This window comes from Cimex lectularius, unplaced genomic scaffold, assembly GCF_000648675.2.
Source record: "Cimex lectularius strain Harlan isolate CLEC.00 unplaced genomic scaffold, Clec_2.1 scaffold29, whole genome shotgun sequence".
Classification (NCBI taxonomy): domain Eukaryota; kingdom Metazoa; phylum Arthropoda; class Insecta; order Hemiptera; family Cimicidae; genus Cimex; species Cimex lectularius.
Genome location: NW_019392675.1, coordinates 552,414 through 573,549, shown reverse-complemented (window position 1 = coordinate 573,549; position 21,136 = coordinate 552,414). Strand labels below are relative to the sequence as shown.

Genomic DNA, 21,136 nt, shown 5'->3' with positions numbered 1-21,136 from the left:
TGCTTTGGAGACTCCGATCAACTTGGGCCTGAAATTCCGTAGCAATAAAACGAAGAATATGACCGTTCAGAATACGAATTCATTGTAAGAACTTGTTTTATTTTCTTATATTTCAAAAAAAAAAAAAATTCCGACCCACTTGGATTTGGGCTCAATGTAGATATAGGCCTAATTGAAGAATATTTAAAATTTCATAATTACATTACACAATTTATTAATACATTTTTACCGGGTTCTGAACGTTTATGGTTTAAATGATCAGTTCGGAGCCGCTGCCAATGGTTAACTTTTTCTATAACGATAATTAATGATAAATATTCAAAACAGAGATGCAATGTAATTGTTGTTTATAGTAATTAACATTACAGTTGTTGGTAAATAAATGTATATATTAAATTAGATAATTGTGAATTAATCAATGTGATTAATGCTTAATCAGGCGTCCAGTTATAGATTAAACCTGCACTACCCCAGCGTCTTGACGGTTAAGTATATTTCACTCATAAGATATTGAAGTACATTTTTTCTTTAAAGCATTTGTTATTTACAATTTCGAAAATTTAAATTCTTTTCGACAGCCAACTGGATGAGAAAATTAATTTACTCTACAGAACATTAGCAAAAGTTGTTTAATCGGATTGTAATCATGGGTAATATTTGAACACGACATATTTCAAAATCATTTTCATGAATAAAATATGCTGTGAGATAATCGTGAGCTATATCAGTGGAATTTGTTCGTGTCATTATTTTTTTATATTAATTTTAGAATAATTGCATCAAAACGTTTCGAGATCAGCACTTTAAGCAAGGATTTATTTTTAAGGAAAAAATAAATAAATACAACAATATTTAATTACGGAAAATTTTTATTGGGACTAGGAAAATAAATACAGGAATAAATAAATGAATCGGATGGTGGATGATCGGATTTGATGATAATCGATGGGATTAAGGTAATTACCATCCGTAGTGAGCTCCGAATCCGTCGAAGGCGAGGTGAGAGACGGTGGGGGCGGCGGAGTAAGCGACTCCAAGGAGACCGGCGTGAGCGACGGGGGCGGCGTAGGATTTAGCTACGACGGGGGCGGCGTGGGCGTAGGTGGCGACAGCAGGGGCGGCGTAGGTGGCGACGGCAGGGGCGGCGTAGGCCTTGGTGACGACGGGGGCAGCGTGAGCGTAGGTGGCTACGGCGGGGGCGGCGTAAGCGACCGGGGCGGCGGCGTAGGTGGCGTATCCGGGGTTGGAGACACGGACGTCAGATTTGGAAACGCTGGAGTAAGGGGTGTCGACGGTCTTGTGGAAGGTGGAGACCTGTCCCAAGTTTCCGAAGGACCTCAGGGTGTTGGAGGACTGGGAGGTGACGGCGGCCGGGGCGTAGGCGACGGGGGCGGCATGAGCGTAAGTGGCGACGGGGGCGGCGGCGTATCCGACGGCGGCTGGGGCTCCGAGGTATCCAGCGTTGGCGCAAGCCAAGGCGGCGGCGAGGACGAAGAACTAAAAACATTCAACATTGTTTACAATTTATACAAAGTTATATAACAACAACAAAAAAGTTATAAAACTTTATATACTAAAAAATTCATGAGTAACTATGATTTTCTTTTTTACTGGTTAATAGAACTGAGAATTAAATTATTCATTCAAGTTTTATCACGAATGGTCGCTGTTAAGCCAGCATACCTTGTACATTTTGATGTGTTGTGTTTGAATACCACGAGTGATATGAAGTTCAAGTAGCTTTCTCACCTTTTATACGTACCAACCGCGGCCCCTCCAGTCAGATAGACAGTGTTGGGCAACAGCGTATCCAGACTGCCATAGCCAAGGACCTACGTACACCTCGCCCAAATAACCCAATTTGCCAAATATCTCTCCTCGGAGGGAACTATGACTGTATTATAGTCGCCCAAGGTGTTCTACTTAGGACCTTGTTTTCGTGTCAATTAATTATATCGTACAAAAACAAAAAAGGCAGGTGTCCAATTCCTAGGTTTTTTATTAGTCGCCAATGCTATTTCCATTTTTTCTTGTCTACTTCGGTCAATAAATCGTTATTTATTTTTAATTTTACTATCTATATTTTGAAATTTCCCATTGTATTTTTTTCATGAACGAAGTTTCCAATTGCCTCACCTTAAAAGCGTTAAAAGAGTAAAATTGAAATTTATGTTTATGTACCTCCGCCTCGGCCAACAGGCAATGTTGCCAGAAGAAAATAGCCCGAAACGTCGACGAAAAATATGAAATAAAATAGCCTGTTTTTAAAAACACCACGAGAAGATACCGCACCTTAAAAAAAATTTAAAAAGAAGAAAAAGGTTTAAAAAAATATATTTTAACGTTGAATTAACTAAAAAAACATGATTAAAATTGATGGATAAGGCAAATTTGAAAGCAAAAACAGTTCCTTAATTTTCAAGGAATATATCCCCTTCATCAGATCTTTAAAACAATTATTAATCATTCACACGGTTAATATTTGCTATTTGAATAGCAAATATTAACATCTATTTACAGTTCCATTTTCTATTGATAGAGGAAAGATATACATGATCCATTCTATACCGGAATGAATGACGGCCCGTCTTCAAATTGTGCAAATTTAACGACCCTCTTTTCCTAATGAAGATGATACACACTTCTTAACTGATGGACTATACCTCTTAGCAGTACTTTTCAACCTTTCTACAGCAGTTATATCATCGCCATTCGGAATTGTTACCACCTTAAACAAATTTCAATATATTACAACAAATGTAAGTTAAACGTCAACACTAATAATATCAAAGTTTGACCAATAATACCACTTTATTAAAAGCCGACCGATCGTTCGGGACTACATAAATTTATTAGGTAAACTAATCTCGATGAAATTGATTCACCATCGATAAAGGCCTGCCATAAACATAACCTGTACAAAAAGTACAGTCCAACAATATGTGATTTATGCAGGTTGTTTCCAATCTTCAATTAAAAAAAAAATATGGAGCAGTATAAACATACTAGTGTTGTATTATTCTTGCATAAGTCCGATATTAAATTATTCTCGCCCAGTCTGGAATACAACATCAAGAAGTTCCAGACACCACTACAAGAACAAAATTCGTACTCCGAGAACTCATGATACCACATCGGAAAATAACTAAGACTTTTTTTTCGCATTGCGCTACTCAACCAAACCCATCTATTGAAAGAAGTGGGCCACTACTATCGCAGTACTGTAACAGAGAAATAAAGTTGAGGCTCGGAGATGGATGTGCTGGCATGCTCATTTGTTGACTTAGTTGGGCTGAATAAGCCTTTCGGGGGTTACAGTACGTTCAGCCGCCAGGTTAGCTTTTTTTTAATAGGACTTAGATCAAAGTCTCTATCCTTAACGTAGTGTAATCTATGTCGGCCAAGTGTGGGGGATTTCAGCATTGCTCATTAGAAAAACGCCAAAACCTAAGTCCTAACTAAATGTTCACTTCCAGATTTTTTATAGCCTTATTTTGTCAATATCAGCCATTCATTTACTACTTTCACTAAAAAGACTACATAATCAAAAACGCAAACATTTAAAAGAAAATAACATCGAAACTAATACAGCAAAAAAACTATAAAACTAACAATGCCCAAATAATAAAAGACAACGGAAATAATCGACTTCACGAAAGACCAATGAACATCAATGAAAACCTGCGAGTGAAGATGGACCCAATAATTGACCCAATGCCGGTTCAGAATAATAAAAACAGTAATTATCCTTTTTATATAAGGTCTTGGTTGAAATGAAAAAGCTAGTGTCACGAGCGGGATTCGAACCCACGACCTTCGGCTCACTACGCCGCTACTCTTGCCACTTGAGCCATCGTGAGTTCAATCTACTCGGACACCAACTCACCATCTCAACGTCTTCACTTCGACCAAGACCTTACATAAAAAGAATAATTAATTGAAAGACGTAATTTGGTCAATAGACCTATAAACATAATGGATTTAATAAGTAAAACTAAGTATAACTTCACTAAAAGCTCGCCGTGGTCACTTCATAAGTCGCTGAGAATCGAATCCTGATTACACGACATTTGAAAAATGGCAAAAGAGAGGGAAGATTAGAAAGGTTGCAGGTTGAACATCGAAGTCACGATAGCTCAAATGGTAAGAGCAGCGGCGTATTGAGCCGAAGTTCGTGGGTTCGAATCCCGCTCTTGACACTAGTTTTTTCATTTCAACCAAGACCTTACATAAAAATAATAATTAATTAAAAGAAGTAATTTGGTCAATAGACCACCAAACATAATGCATTTAAAAACAGTAATGTTTTATCTAAACGATCGAAACTGTTGAACCCCGTAGATATACTGCTGCATCAGAAATACACTATTGGTTTGATGTATTTGTCTTTTGTATTTGTTAAAATGGAGCTAAATTTAATTATTCTCAGGCAAACGCTATTTTTCAAATAGAAGTCGGAAATTATTTGAAACTATACGATATTTCCGTCATGAAATTTTTGTTTTTAATTATTTAAATGTTTTAAGAGGGACAAGTAATAAATATATATACAAAACTAATCTACTTTCCAAGTTAAAAAATCAATAAACCAAATTATCAAAATTCCCCAGGCGTTTTTCCCTTATTAAACTATTATCACTTTATTCAATATAAAATAATTTATTAATTTAGCGAAGTGAACGTTTCCCGTAAGAAAGGGCGGTTTAATTAATTTATTTTCGATGTAATAGAATCGGCGAACGAGCCCGTAAATCATTTGGGCAACTTGGCCGTTTCGCAACCGAAGCTGATCGACATTTACTGTTTGAGATACACTTGGTAACGCCGGAGCTTTTTCGAATGCCATTTAAAAGTAACATGATAGGTTACACGGAACACTTCAAATGTGAACGATCGACAAAACAATATTTATAATATTTTCATTTTTTTATTTATTTATTTGTCCAACTGTGATCTGACTGGATCTGTGATTGTTTTTGAATGTTATTTGATAATCGATTGCAAATTTTGAGAACTATTTTGAGTTTCTGATGTTTTTATTTTACAAGGGGAGGCTACGGACGTGGGATCAAAATAGGGTCAAAAATATTAGGCACGTGTCCAAGGTCCTAAGAGTCTAGAAAACAAATATTTTAGATAATTTAAATATTTTTTTAAAACATGGTGTTCGTTTTTTTGGTTCATGAATTTTAAGGTTAACAAAACATCGATTTTTCTTTTTTCCTAGGCCTAGAACATATTACTCTTATTAAGTGAGATTATATACATAATAATTTACAAAAATTATCAGTAAAGTAGGCAAAAAAGTGTGTGATTAGTCGATGATTATTCGGAAATCGTGAGATGCGGTCTGGTGTGTTGTAGTTTCAGTAAAACATCTTCAGGGCCTGTGATTTATAATTGTTTAAATTTTAACAAATATATGTGGAAAAAATGAATTTATACAGTGCAAAAAATATATTTTTTGTATTCAATCAAAGTATTTCTACTCACTCAAACGACACGCAAGAATGGCACACTTACGCAGAAAACAAACACTTTGAGTGAGTAGAAATACTTTGATTGAATATAAAAAATATATATTTTGTATTGCAAAAAAGCAATTTTTTCTACATCCTACATGTATTTGTTAAATTTAAACAATGTTTGTAAATCCCATGACCTGAAGATGATCTCAATAAAGATCGAAACGTTGGCACGATAAAGAAAATGTTTTTCTGAAACCTATATCACACCAGACCGCATCTCACGATTTCTGAATAATCGTGGGCAAAAAAATTCTATTTTGAAAAGTATTGTTTTGAGCATCATTTAAAGCCCCTAAATACTTTATATAGCATATATAGATAATTTATGTAGCAAACAAAAATTGGAATTTTTAGGGTGGATCTGCCAAGGGCAATTTTTTTTTCTCTGGTGTTTCACTTAAAAATTCATAACTTCTATGGAATTTCCAAGAGGGACCGTAGGAAATCCACGTTTTCCTTGTTGTGCCTATATCGACAACTTTTGCTTTTTATGCGATGATACATCAGACAAAAAAGGATGAAATCAACACAAACTTCTCAATTGTTTTATTTTATATGTTCGCTCTGATTTTTTTTCCGAAGGCCAAGTTTGTGTCATTACGAGCAAGATCTAAAGTTCTAAATGGAATTACAATTTCCTATGGATTTGATGGGCCGTTGTCACCATTTTTGTTATTCTTGCAAAAGAATATCGGAGGCATTTTAAAGGCAAAAAAGTTCAGAAAAAAGTTATTTTTTGATTTTCCTAAAAATTTGTATTCAGAGGGGTTTTGGGTTTTCAACAATTCAGCAATTAAAACAACAACAAGGTTGAGATGGGGAGTTGGTGAGGTTGGATCGAAGTCACGATAGGTGAAATACTTAGAGCAGCGGCGTATTGAGCCGAAGGTCGTGGGTTCGAATCCCGCTCGTGACACTAGCTTTTTCATTCCATCCAATACCTTACATAACGATTAATTAATTGAAACTAATTATATATGTCAATACCTACGATATCTATTATGACTAGCTGCGAAATATAACTTTGATTTAATGACCTAAAACAAAACCTTGTTGCTAAAGACTGAAAAAATAGAAATTAAGCTTTCTAACGGTTGTAATAATATGGATAAAACGAGGAGTTTTGAATTTTTATGTGGAACACCGGAGGTCATCTGAAAAAAATTGCCCGCGGAGGAATGAGCCTAAAATTATATAGTTTTATTACTACAGAAAATTTGTACTTAAGGGCTTACTAAAAAAAGGGAAAACGGGAAATATACATTTTTTATTGTTATAACAATTCGTATTTAAGAGCTTTAAATGGTGCTTAAAATGAATTCAAAATGTGTTTTGGCATATTTTACCAGAATTGTCTTTTGGTTTTTGTAACTTGATATATATCCGATCTCCTTTGGTATGGTTCCTGATTTTCCTACTTAAAAAGGCAAATCGGTCTTGGTTGAAATGAAAAAGCAAATTCACGAGCGGGATTCGAACCCACAACCTTCGGCTAAATACGCCAATGCTCTTACCACTTGAGCTATCGTGAGTTCAATCCACTCGAACACCAACTCAACATCTCAATCTCTTCATTTCAACCACGACCTTACATAAAAAGATTATTATTAATTGAAAGAATTTATTTGGTCAATCGGACCACGAAATATAACCGGTTTTCAACTATGTTGATAGTCATTTTTTGAAGGCCTTAAAACCATTGAAAAAAATTGGGAAAATCAAAATTTTTTGCTCAAATTGTTCACCTCCGATTTTTGTCGAATATCACAAAAAATGATATCTTTAAGCGACACAATTTTGTTTCTTAATAAAAAAAAATATTTTCTGCTAATTTATTTTGCTATGTTGCTTGGTCACAAAATAATGAATATTACAAAATATTTCTATTTCAACAGGTGAGAATTTGAATTGACTTTTTTCATGTTTTTGCAAAGTAAGTTAACATATTTTTATTTTAGGATTTGAGGAAAGCTATGGTACCTATGTGGTAAGCTGTGTGTTTCAGCTGAACAATGGAAACCTGGATACCATTCCACTGAAAAGAATTATGTACCATGCCCGATTGACACACGGACTTTTGAGGCAAAACCCGCGCAGTTGTCCCACCGGTAGAGTACGGTTGCTCAGTGAGTCTCACTTGGTCGAGGAGTACCACACAGGGAGCGAGTATACACCCGACATAAAGGCCGTCACAAGGACGTAGGAGCTGATATGGCTCCATTCTCTGTAGCTCGCCATTAAAAAAAGGACAAGTACATAAAAAGTGCACCCCTTGGACACCAAAGTACAAAAATCATTCGATATAGTCATATAAAATTTAATTAAATTTTACATGATATTCGTACATTCTCTTGTGGAACATGTCAATTGTTATCAATCCAATTGAACTGGATTTCAATTAATTATTATTTATTACTTTAATTTATTACTTGGATAATTATTGTATCCGTTTTGTAAAAAAGTAATCCATTGTATTTCGTGGTCCGATTGACCAAATAACTTCTTTCAATTAATTAATTTTTATGTAAGGTCTTGGTTGAGATAAAAAAAGTCAGTGTCACGAGCGGGATTCGAACCCACGACCTTCGGCTAAATCGCCGGTGCTCTATGTAGAAGAATGATTAACTGGATTATTGATGAATCAATAGATGCAATGTGCAATAGTGTGAGATTGTAAACCTAAAGGAAATATAAACAAAAAATTCTTATATATTTATTAATAATAATTAATAATTACTTAAGGAAAACGTTATGAATCGAACACAACATACGAAAAGTTAATTGCTAAAGGGGAATTCCTTCAACTCTAACTGGAAGAACAAAAAAAATATTACAAAAAACACCTCGGAAGTAGCATTTTTAATATACTTTAGCAAACTATATTAGTTTTTTCCTTAAACATACTGCTATGGAAATATTCTTGGTTGTTTATTGTAATTGTTTTACTAACAGCAAATCACATTTCTGCCGTTTCTCCAGGTTTTTAGACAACGTTTTTAGCACGTGAGGTAAATTGTGTCCGGCTGGGTCATAAGGGAGTGTCCGGGGTGTCCTGATTCCTCGATCCAGTTCCTTCCAGCCAAGGGCGAGCTATGAAATTTGAATTATTCACAAATCGATAAAATGTTCGCGTGAATTTTACTGTTTCTACAAAGTACTTTCTGCGTCTGGAAGGACGGCCTGTAACATTTGACAGGTTATAATAAAATTAATGGTATTGGCCGACCTTTGTAAACGTCTCGTAGAAATAAGTTGAAATGAAAAGATATGTAACTGCCGTAGACCGGAGGTTAACTGTAAGTTCAAGGGAAATCATTAAAAACGCCGAGCAATTAAACTGTAAGCAAAAAAAAAAAATTCAGGTCAAAAGGATATTTTCAATCAATAGAACTAACAAGGGGAGGCTAAGGTCCTGGGATAACAGATTTGAATGATATTTTTTTGGTGATACTAGTTGAAAATTATTAGAAACATGGCCAAGCATTCTTGCCAACGGGCTCTAAGAGCCGTTAAAAAATTCAAGCATTTTATTTAAGTAATAAAACTATACAATTTTAGGTTCATTCCTCGGCGGGAAATTTTTTCCAGGTGACCTCCGGTGTTCCACATAAAAATTCAAAACTCCTCGGGGTTTTATCCATATTCCATATTATTACAACCGTTAGAAAGCTTAATTTCTATTTTTTCAGTCTTTAGCAACAAGGTTTTGTTTTAGTTGATTAAATCAAAGTTATATTTCGCAGCTAGTCATAATGGATATCGTAGGTATTGAAATATAAAATTAGTTTCAATTAATTAATCTTTATGTAAGGTATTGGTTGAAATAAAAAAGCTAGTGTCACGAGCGGGATTCGAACTCACGACCTTTGGCTAAATACGCCGCTGCTCTACCACTTAAGCTATCGTGACCCGATCCACTCGGCCACCCATCTCCACCTACCTTTCGAATTGTCCCTCTTTTTTGTCATTTTTTCAATGGTGGAGTTTTCCAGTGGTAGAGCAGTGGTGTATTTAGCCGAAGGTCGTGGGTTCGCATCCCGCTTGTGACAGTAGCTTTTTTGTTTTAACCAATACCTTACATAAAGATTAATTAATTGAAAAAAGTTATTTGGACAATCGGACCAGGAAATATAATAGATATATAATTAGTGGCCGAATCTCAGCAAAGTTGGTTAAAATAATTTTTGTTAATAAAAAACCAAATTGATATTCTTTGTCTGAACCCCCAAAAGCATGTAAAGTTATGGTAAGATAAAAAAAATTCTAATAGCCTCCGATTTTTTTTACCAGTAAACACAAAATTTGTGATAACTTTGAAACAATCCAGTAACAAACGACAGGAAACGTTACATGAGTTTTTGACCTATAACCCTCAAATAATGACATAAATCCGTAAACAAATCAGAATGAGAAATATAAAACAAAACTTTTGGGGAGTTTTTGTTGATTTAATCTTTATTCTTCAAATTTATCCTTATCTTGCATTGTTATTTTGGCACATAGTATAGCAGGCCTTCTAAGATAAATCTATTTGAGAGATATTGTGACAAGTGAAAATTAACAGTCATCGAAGAAACCGAAGATCATAGCGTTAAAATTTGGGTCATCAGATCATTTGAACGAGTGGGAATCAAGGTGGTGAATAATTACTTTTCGTTTCGTCCAGATTTCGTTTAGTCCAAACAACTGGCATTGAAAGCCTCCACAGCAAATTTTTCTATAAATAAATCCTGATATCCAGTTATATGATAAGAAACTGTTTTATTGAAAGTGAAATTTTGAATGTCAACGCTGTATGTCTCAATTTGATACAATCGAAAAAATTCGTCGTTTTTTGTTCGGAAAATCTTTCAATTACCAGAACCTAATTATTTTATTTATAAGGTGTCTTCTTATGAATCTTTTGATTTAAACTTTGAAGAAAGTACGCTTTTTATTTGTTATGAAAACTTATACGTTCACGTGTGTATAACTCTTCAGGTTAACGGTTGTGTAAATTATCGAAAAAAAATGTCTTGGTTTGCTGAATGGCTATTTTTCAGATGTATGATTTCTTGTTTCTCCCCTTTTTTAGAAAATATTTCAAAATTTTTGACATTGAAAAACTACTTAGATAACGTAATTTAGATCTTTGGGGAAAATTGCGGGGTTACAATTTTTTTCTATAACCCTTCGTTTTCAAGAAATATGGAAATATAGACGCGCTGTATAATTTCTTTCTTTCTTTTGTTTTAAATGTACATTATTGTAAATAAAAGTATCTATCCTCTACTTTTTTGACCGAGTGTTTCGTTTATTTGTCGATTTTCTAAAAACAATGAAGATTACTTTTTGTCAATTAATTAATTTTTATGTAAGGTGAGATAAAAAAAAGCTAGTGTCACAAGCGGGATTCGAACCCGCGACCTTTGGCTAAATATGGCGCTGCTCTACCACTTGAGCTATTCTTCGATCCACTCGGACACTAACTTCCCATCTCAAACCCACCTTTTTTTAAATTTTCCATCCTTTTTGCCATTTTTCAAATGTCGTGTAATCAGGATTCGATTCTAGAGACATATGAAGTGGCTACGGGGAGCTGTTAGTGAAGTTATACTTCGTTTTACCTATTAAATCCATTATATTTCGTGGTCCAATTGACCACCTTTCAATTAATTAATTTTTATGTATGGTATCGGTTGAGATAAAAAAATTAGCGTCACAAGCAGGATTCGAACCCACGACTTCGGCTAAATACGCCGCTGCTCTACCACTTGGGCTATCGTGACTTCGATCCACTCGGATTTAATGAGTAAAACAAAGTATATCTTTACTAAAGCACTCCGTGGCCATTTCATTTGTCGCCGAGAATCGAATCCTGATTACCCGACAGTTGAAAAATGGCAAAAAGGAGAAAAATTTGAAAGGTAGGTTGATAAGGGAAGTTGGTGTCCGAGTGGATCGAAGAATAGCTCAAGTGGTAAGAGCATTGGCGTATTTAGCCAAAGGTCGTGGGTTCGAATCCCGCTCGTGAAACTTGCTTTTTCATTTCAACCAAGACCGATTTGCCTTTTTAAGTAGGAAAATCAGGAATCATACCAAAGGCAATCGGATATATAACAAGTTACAAAAACCAACTGATGATTCTGGTAAAATAGGCCAACAAACATTTTGGATTCATTTTAAGCACCATTTAAATCTGTTAAATAGGAATTGTTATAGCAATAAAAAATGTATATTTCCCGTTTTTCTTTTTTTTTAGTAAGCCCTTAAGTACACATTTTCTGTAGTAATAAAACTACACAATTTTAGGCTCGTTCCTTCGCGGGCAATTTTTTCCAGATGACCTCCGGTGTTCCACATAAAAATTCATCTCCTCGGGGTTTTATCCTTATTCCATATTACAACCGTTAGAAAGCTTAATTTCTATTCTTTCAGTGTTTAGCAACAAGGTTTTGTTTTAGGTCATTAAGTCGAAGTTATATTTCGCAGCTAGTCATGGATATCTTAGGTATTGAAATATATAATTAGTTTCAATTAATTAATCTTTATGTAAGGTATTGGTTGAAATAAAAAAGCTAGTGTCACAAGCGGGATTCGAACCCACACCTTTGGCTAAATACGCCGCTGCTCTACTGCTTGAGCTATCGTGACTTCGATCCACTCGGACACTAACTTCCCATTTCAACCCCACCTTTTTTCCCTCTTTTTTGCCATTTTTCAATGGTGGAGTTTTCAAGTGGTAGAGCAGTGTCGTATTTATCCGATGGTCGTGGGCTCGAATTCCGCTTGTGACTAGCTTTTTTTATTTCAACCAATACCTTACGTAAAAATTAATTAATTGAAAGAAGTTATTTGGTCAATCGGACCACGAAATATAATGGATTACTTTTCTTACAAAACGGATAAAATAATTATCCAAGTATTTTCTATTGCAAAATAAGCAAACAACTCTGAATGAAATTGAAATATAAAATGAAACTTATGATGTAAGATGCAACATTTGTAGAACAAGTTTGATATATTAGGAAGTTAAAGGACATACGGACTATGTGATATTCTAGGTTTTGTAATTAAAGTACTCAATAGGTTACCGGCTAAGAATAGTTCACAATGGACTTTCACCGAATCTTGCTATCCATTATCCTTTCAGGCCCCTGTGTCTTTCCTTGTTACGTAACAGCGATATTAATGACTTTTAACTTTTTATTACGAACCGCTAATAAGATTAGGATCGTAATTCTACTCGATAATTGTTGTCGACAGCCGAAAATCGGCTCCGTTTCGCAATCTATCGGTGGTTTTCCAACGTTCGCTCGGTGACAACGTCGGGCCAAATGTCAACTTGGAAAGTGACGCCTTTTTTCAAGAGAAGTACTGAAATCTATTTAAAGGCAAATTACGAAACGCAGTGCCAGTGTGTAAGGACCAATATGAAAGTCCAGATACCTACACCCTCCTGGCTCCATTTTCGGCCTACAATGAATAAGCAATGCCACAACCTGCTGATGCGTGACCCAAAGAGTTCTTTATATTTATAATTCAGTTTTCAAGCCAGCACATCGAAAAAGAAATTTAAATTAACAGCCTAGAAAACGGAATAAACTTCTATTCGAAATATTGGAAAATCAAATGAAAATGGAAAATGCACTAGAAAATCAATTAGCTAAAACTTTTTTCGCTTCGATCACTCATTTCGAATCCAAATGTAAAATTTGCATTGAAACATCAAGACAAATCAATCGGCGTTTGACCTCAACCGGAATTGAAATTAATATTATCAGCTCGTACCTTTTTTGGATCGAGCCTTTGATAATGAAGGCTTTGCGTAATCTTTTTTTCATCCCAAATGGATCAAAATCACAATGTAAGACAACCTCGCAAGTTTTCAAACAGTGTGTCGAAACGACGGTTTTGTAAACCTTTTATTCAAATACATTGGCAAATATGTAAGTGGTTGTGTTAACATTGACATTGCATTTATGCAGAGAAAAATTAAATATTTATGTATTAGATTTGTTTATTCATATTTAACAATTATTTTAACAGTACAACTGTAGTACGACTAACAAGAGGAGGGTGTAATGAAATTTTAGTGATAAGAGCCCTAGGTACAGAGAATTTCTTTTATAAATATTAATTTTAGATATATATTTGATTTTACATTTATGATTACATTTACATTTTTTACATTTTACATTTACATTTTATGATTCTAATATATTTACAGATTATTCGGAAATCGTGAGATGCGGTCTGTTGTGACGTAGGTTTCAGAAAAACATTTTCTTTTTTCGTGCCAACGTTTCGATCTCTATTGAGATCATCTTCAGGGCCTGGGATGTATAAACATTGTTTAAATTTTACAATGTAGGATGTGAGAAAAAAAAAGATTTATTCAATGATAGAAAATTTTATATTTAAAAAAATGAATTTATACAATGCCAGAAAATTTGAGATTAAAAAAAATTGAATTCATACAATGCTAGAAAATTTTTACATTAAAAAAATTGAATTCATACAATGCTAGAATTTTAGATAGAAAAAAATGAATTTATACAATGCTAGAAAATTTTAGATAAAAAAAAATTGAATTCATACAATGCTAGAAAATTTTTAGATTGAAAAAAAAAGAATTTATACAATGCTAGAAAATTTTAGATAGAAAAAAAATGAATTTATACAATGCTAGAAAATTTTAGATTTAAAAAAAATTGAATTCATACAATGCTAGAAAATTTTTAGATTGAAAAAAAAGAATTTATACAATTCTAGAAAATTTTAGATAGAAAAAAATGAATTTATACAATGCTAGAAAATTTTAGATTAAAAAAAAAGAATTTATACAATGGTAGAAAATTTTTAGATTGAAAAAAAAAGAATTTATACAATGTTAGAAAATTTTAGATAGAAAAAAATGAATTTATACAATGCTAGAAAATTTTAGATTAAAAAAAATTGAATTCATACAATGCTAGAAAATTTTTAGACTGAAAAAAAAATTTATACAATGCTAGAAATTTTAGATAGAAAAAAAATGAATTTATACAATGCTAGAAAATTTTAGATTAAACAAAAATTGAATTTATATAATGCTAGAAAATTTTTAGATTGAAAAAAAAAGAATTTATACAATGCTAGAAAATTTTAGATTAAAAAAAAATAATAGAATTCAGACAATGCTAGAAAATTTTAGATTAATCAAAAATGAATTTATAAAATGCAAAAAAGTATTTTTTATGTGTAGTGATTAGTGACCGTTACTCTATGATTATTCGGAAATCGTGAATAATCATAGACTAACGGTCACTAAACACCACACTTAAAAATACTTTTTTGCATTGTATAAATTCTTTTTTTTTAATCTAAAAATTTTCCAGCATTGTATAAATTCAATCTACAATTTTCTGGCATTCTATAAATTCATTTTTTTAATCTAAAATTTTTTAGCATTGCATAAATCCTTTTTTTGTCACGTCCTACATGTAATTGTAAAAGTTAAACAATGTTTATAAATCCCAGGCCCTGAAGATGATCTCAATAAAGATCGAAACGTTGGCACGATAAAGAAAATGTTTTTCTAAAACCTAAGTCACACCAGACCGCATCTCACGATTTCCGAATAATCATAGACTAACGGTCACTAATCCCCACACATATTTACAGAAAAAATCTTTTTACATAACGTGAACGTTATAGGTTTATAAACTTTGCAAAGTGTAAAGAGGTTCAATGGAGTCGTTCCAAAGTTTCACTATTTTTATCATTAAAAAAATTGAGGGCACAAATTTTGATTAAAAAAATGTTTTTCCAAAAAGGCCGCAGCGGTAGGCGTTTTACAAAGCGCTCATCATTGTAAGGTAAAGGTCCCGGGTTCGAATCCACCATTGACACTCGAAAAAACTCTTGTAATAACGTTTCATTTGGGATAAAAATTCAGAGGTTTTTATGAGTTTTTAATTGAAACATGATTATCGGGAAAAAGAATCTAGCTCAAAAATGTCTGTTTTTTAATTTAATTTTTTATTTATTTATTTTTTATTTTTTTATTTTTTAATAAAAATTCATATTTGGGGGCTTTAAATGGCGCTTAAAACAAATCCATAGTCTTTGCCGACCTATTGTACTGTACTATATTTTGTAACTTTATATTTATCTAATCTCATTTAATGGGGCTCGGTGACCCCGCGGTAGTTGGTTCGATTCTTACTGTCGGCCCTGGATTTTTCTATCATGCTCCCTTCCCCCAAATAAAACAACCTGCAGAACTACCGTTCTCTGGCGAATAAGGGAGAAAATTTTGTTTTTAAAATAATATTTAAATTACTTAAAAACTCTTCTCAGTTCCTAAAGCCCGACAAAGTCCCATTAAAATCGGTGATTCCACCTCCGAAGCCTATCCTTATAAGCTATAAATAAATAAATTATTGGAATATATTTGTGGGTAATAGACGTAAAGAATTATTTCATTTTTTGACTAAGTGCTGCATGACTAGAAATTTGCTTTGGGTTTTAAGAAAATGCTGCTATAATATTGGTTATACATGTAAAGAATCTTAAAAATCTTTGACTTATAAAAGCTTCCTGATTTACTTTTTTTTAAATTTATTACATTTTGATATTTACAACTACAAAATTTTATTAAGTAAATACCCAGTGGCACCTTCTTCAACCTTCACTCAATGAGAAGGCCTCGTGTCCACTTTCGTTTCAATCTTCCAGATTTTTGGGTAGAGTATGAAGCGAAAACTGGGTACTAATAGATTTTTGTGTATGTTCGGTGATATTGATTACTTTAAAAAAAGTAAAAAGAAATTTATTAAGTAAGTCAGAAATAACAAGTAATCTAATTATTTAGGTTCTGATCTATAGACGGTTCTTCAGGCCTAGACTTTTTTTTACAAAATGTATGTACAAATTGACATTGGTTTTGTCGATTAGTCTATATTTCGTCTGATGACTCAGGCTTTCAATTCAGAAGAACCGGTCAGGATTTCGTTCTCCGGTGATAACTCAAAATGACATGTCTTAGCAGGTCGAAACGTACGATTTCCTTTAAACAGGTAATCGTTGGGTTCGGGTCATTTGCATAAAGGTCTGCGGTTTAGAGAGATTGCGGGACTCCGGGTTAAACTAAGCTACGACGGGAGGTCAAAGTCCCGCCCTTGAGAACCGGCTTAAACTCGACTTTTCTACTTTATATCACGACCAGGCGAAGATAACAGAAAACCTGTAGCAAGAAAATGATTGAACTTAAATGTAACTTGTTTGAAAAAAAATGTACAGCTTGATAATTTTTACAGTGTTTTCATTTCAAACGGTGGTATAGACATCATAGATTAATGATTAATCTATTTGCAAAGAAATCTACTTCGGACTTGTTCTGATTGTTCGTGTTCACGTAAAATATTATAAGTGTGTCTGTAATGGTTATTGATTATTATTTCTTCATTCACTTATGCTGTTTCGTTATAGTTTATTTACTTTCTTAATTTCTTAGCCTGTATACGAAGGAATGGGTTGCGAAGGCACCTGTAACCTGGCCGCACCTAAGGTAAGGCAAGTCAAAGTTGAATGGAACGCGTGGGTTGGGCTTAATTGTGCATTATTACAACTTATGAAGGAGTATTACTTAAACGATAAAGACCCAGTCTGAGAAAGTTTTTTTTTATGTAGTTTTTATTTTGTATGTACTGTTATACAGAATCTGGATTTCTTGTTTTGGGGAACGATTTATTTGTTTCAGAAACCCAGCTAACTTTTTAATAATAATATTTCTGGCAGTAAAACGAATGTACGATGTATTTATAATTGTAAAAATCTATTTCTTAGTTCTTACCTTTTTAATAGAACTCAGGATACTAGATTTCCTTCTTCTGTTAGAGTTCTATCTAATATTTTTTCTGGTGTACCACAAGGACAATATTAGGGCCAATTATGTTTCTTATTTATGTAAATAATTCGTTAAAACTTGGCTTATCGGTTTTAGTTATGCTGATGATACCACTTTGATTTTTTCTAGGGAAATTAAGACCTAAGAATTGTACATTCTTTCGGTGTGGGGTTTTCGAATAATTATCTTTTAGTAAACTCGATCAAAACGTTTGTAATTTCTTTCTTTTTTTAGAAGGAAACTTAATCTCGAAGAAAGTAAAATTGCTTTACTCCTTGTTCACACTCCGTTGATTGTTCATGCAACTTTTTGGTATTTACTAATAAAATAATATATTTGGTTTTGTTATTCTAACTTCAATTTTAAATTCTACGTGTGGTGTTTAGTGACCGTTAGTTGATGATGATTTGGGGATCGTGAGACGCGGTCTCGGATAACGTAGGTTTAGAAAAACATTTTCTTTATCGTGCCAACGTTTCGATCTTTATTGAGATCATCTTCAGGGCCTGGGATTTATAAACATTGTTTACATTTTACCAATACATGTAGAATGTGAAAAACTGAATTTATACAATGCTAGAAATTTTAGATTTAAAAATAAATAAATAAAATGGTACAAAATTTTAGATTAAAGAAAAATGAATTTATACAATGCTAGAAAATTTATATTAAAAAAATGAATTTATACGATGCTACAAATTTTTAGATAAAAAAATGAATCTATACAATGCTAGAAAAATTTAGATTAAAAAAATGAATTTATACAATGCTTAGATAAATAAATGAAATGAATTTTACATGGCTAGAAATTGTTTGATAAAAAAATTAATTTATACAATGCTAGAAAATTTTAGATTTAAAAAAAATTATACAATGCTAGAAAATTTTAGAATTTTCTAAAATTTTCTAGCATTTTATTAATTCATTGTTTATATCTAAAATTTTCTAGCATCGTATAAATTAATTTTTTTATCGAACATTTTCTAGCATTGTATGTATAAATTAATTTTTTTATCGAACATTTTCTAGCATTGTATAAATTCATTTTATTTATTTTTTTAATCTAAAATTTCTAGTATTGAATAAATTCATTTTATTTATTTTTTTACTCTAAAATTTCTAGCATTGTATAAATTCATTTTATTTATTTTTTTAATCTAAAATTTCTAGCATTGTATAATTTTTTTTCACATCCTACATGTACTTGTAAAATTTAAACAATGTTTATAAATCCCAGGGCCTGAAGATGATCTCAATAAAGATCGAAACGTTGGAACTAGGAAATCTCGCCGAAATAACAACGTATTACTGGTAATAAACGTAAAATTAAAAATTATTATTCGGAGATCGTGAGATGCGGTCACGTAGGTTTAGAAAAACATTATCTTTATCATGCCAACGTTTCGATCTTTATTGAGATCATCTTCAGGACCAGGGATTTATAAACACCACAACTCCTTTCACCTCAAAGAAGCCGACTCCTCATATAAAAATGTTTTTCCATCCCTACTTCCTACTCCACCCCTTCAAAATCCAACGTATATAAACATAAAACATCAACATCTCACTGGCACTCTCAACACGACACACAAGATTTATTAATTTTATTAATTAACCAATTAATTTTGTATCCGTCGTTTTGTTGATTGTAATTATAATCAATTAGAAATTTTCAATTTCTGCGAATATATCGTATTTATTCTGTAAATTAATGTATTAAATCAATAGTTAAATTGGATTATTTATAGGATGAGTCTAACTTAATTCAACCTGACCAATACTATTACTAGTGATTACTGATCAATTACTGAAAATACCTCATTTTGGCTTTAAATAAATATTGAATTTTAATGTTTTAGGCTTGTATAGGTCCTATGAACGGTCAATACTTCAGGAAGTTATCCTACATGTCAAATTGGTCTAAAAGTCTCCATTATGAAGTCTAATTTTCAATTGTATTAAAAATATTTCTCTTTGCTGTTTACTTCACCATTTCACAATTTTCATTCATAAAGTTCCACGTATCTCCTACAATATTAATCCAACTATAAATTGGATTACACCAATGCTTTGAAATGCTTTGAAAATTTAGTACAATTGAATAAGAATATGACTGAAGTACATCAACGTGCCTCCTTTGTTTACACTTCTGACTGAGTATTTGTAAGTCCAAAAAGAAAGAATACAAAATTGTGTGTGTGTGTGTATATATATATATATATTTAGAGATCTGAATGTAAAATTTACATTTATTCAATTGTAGACCCCCTTAAGAAGGTTTAGTAAAAGTCGAAAGCTTGGCAAGATACAACATTATTCATTTTGAACCACATCCCTGATCCTGAAACATCGTCATATCTACGTTGGTCGATAAATCTCTTTTCGACACTGGTCGGTTATTAAGTTATTATTTAGACACATATTTTTAAAGATTAATGGTAGTGGAAAATAATAAGTAAAAAGACATTATTTGTGATAGGAAATTTATTTACTACAACCAACGAATTGGTCAATAAATAAAAGGAATAAATAAATATTTACAGCCAGATTGAACAGTCAGTTATTTACCATCCGTAGTGAGCTCCGAATCCGTCGAAGGCGAGGTGAGAGACGGTGGGGGCGGCGGAGTAAGCGACTCCGAGGAGACCGGCGTGGGCGACGGGGGCGGCGTAGGATTTGGCTACGACGGGGGCGGCGTGGGCGTAGGTGGCGACGGCAGGGGCGGCGTAGGCCTTGGTGACGACGGGAGCGGCGTGGGCGTAGGTGGCGACGGCAGGGGCGGCGTAGGCCTTGGTGACGACGGGGGCGGCGTGAGCGTAGGTGGCTACGGCGGGGGCGGCGTAAGCGACCGGGGCGGCGGCGTAGGTGGCGTATCCGGGGTTGGAGACACGGACGTCAGATTTGGAAACGCTGGAGTAAGGGGTGTCGACGGTCTTGTGGAAGGTGGAGACCTGTCCCAAGTTTCCGAAGGACCTCAGGGTGTTGGAGGACTGGGAGGTGACGGCGGCCGGGGCGTAGGCGACGGGGGCGGCATGAGCGTAAGTGGCGACGGGGGCGGCGGCGTATCCGACAGGGGCGGCGGCGTATCCGACGGCGGCGGGGGCTCCGAGGTATCCAGCGTTGGCGCAAGCCAAGGCGGCGGCGAGGACAAAGAACTACATTCAACAAACAAAAAGTTATAAAATTTAATGAACTACAAAATTCATGAGATACTATAAAAGGCGGCGGCGAAAATGAAGTATTCACATGAAAAATAATTTTAGTTTTACGAATTCGTTTTTGTATCTTCATAAACATTAAGTCCTACCTTGTACATGGTTGTAGGTTGGTGAGTTACAGATGACTGTATGCCTTACTTGGACCTAAAATCTCTTTATATACTTTGAAGAGGGGAGTCCTTTCACTTCGCAAGGACGTCTCGACTACCCTTATCCACAAAACTGTGCTGAGTACCTTATCACACAAAACACTCGGTCTTATTTTCGTTAGCAACAACTATTTTTCTACCAGTATACAATAAAATAATTATCAATAAAGTTCTATTTTATGTAGTTTCTAAGGAAAGAATAAGTATTACGACCCGGTTCGACATCTCAGTGGACCTGAATTATTGGAACGCAATTTTTTTTTTCTTTTTTTTTTCAAGAAGTCTCTCAGTCTCCCAACATATCCTGCCTAGCTAATAGGCAATTAGCTAGCACTTTTAACCCTTATAAATAGCCAGAGGGTAAGATTT

At 33.8% G+C, this 21,136-nt stretch overlaps 2 protein-coding genes across 3 annotated transcripts; both read right to left on the bottom strand.

Moving 5' to 3' along the window:
* Positions 1 to 930: 930 nt before the first annotated feature.
* Positions 931 to 20,813, bottom strand: LOC106661690 (pupal cuticle protein C1B-like). 2 transcript variants are annotated; one of them, XM_014385239.2, is made up of 4 exons: positions 20,708 to 20,813; positions 20,474 to 20,555; positions 19,969 to 20,425; positions 931 to 964 (listed from the first exon to the last, which is right to left on the bottom strand). In XM_014385239.2, the coding sequence occupies exons 1-4, from the start codon at positions 20,714 to 20,716 to the stop codon at positions 961 to 963; spliced, it is 552 nt and encodes a 183-aa protein (XP_014240725.1). In that variant the 5' UTR covers positions 20,717 to 20,813; the 3' UTR covers positions 931 to 960. The 2 variants fall into 2 exon arrangements, with proteins under 2 accessions (XP_014240725.1, XP_024081233.1); XM_024225465.1 differs by lacking the exon at positions 931 to 964 and having other exon boundaries at positions 19,965 to 20,555.
* LOC106661691 (cuticle protein 67-like) lies at positions 943 to 1,728 on the bottom strand. Its single transcript, XM_014385240.2, has 2 exons — positions 1,684 to 1,728; positions 943 to 1,497 (listed from the first exon to the last, which is right to left on the bottom strand). The coding sequence occupies exons 1-2, from the start codon at positions 1,690 to 1,692 to the stop codon at positions 961 to 963; spliced, it is 546 nt and encodes a 181-aa protein (XP_014240726.1). The 5' UTR covers positions 1,693 to 1,728; the 3' UTR covers positions 943 to 960.
* Positions 20,814 to 21,136: the final 323 nt, after the last annotated feature.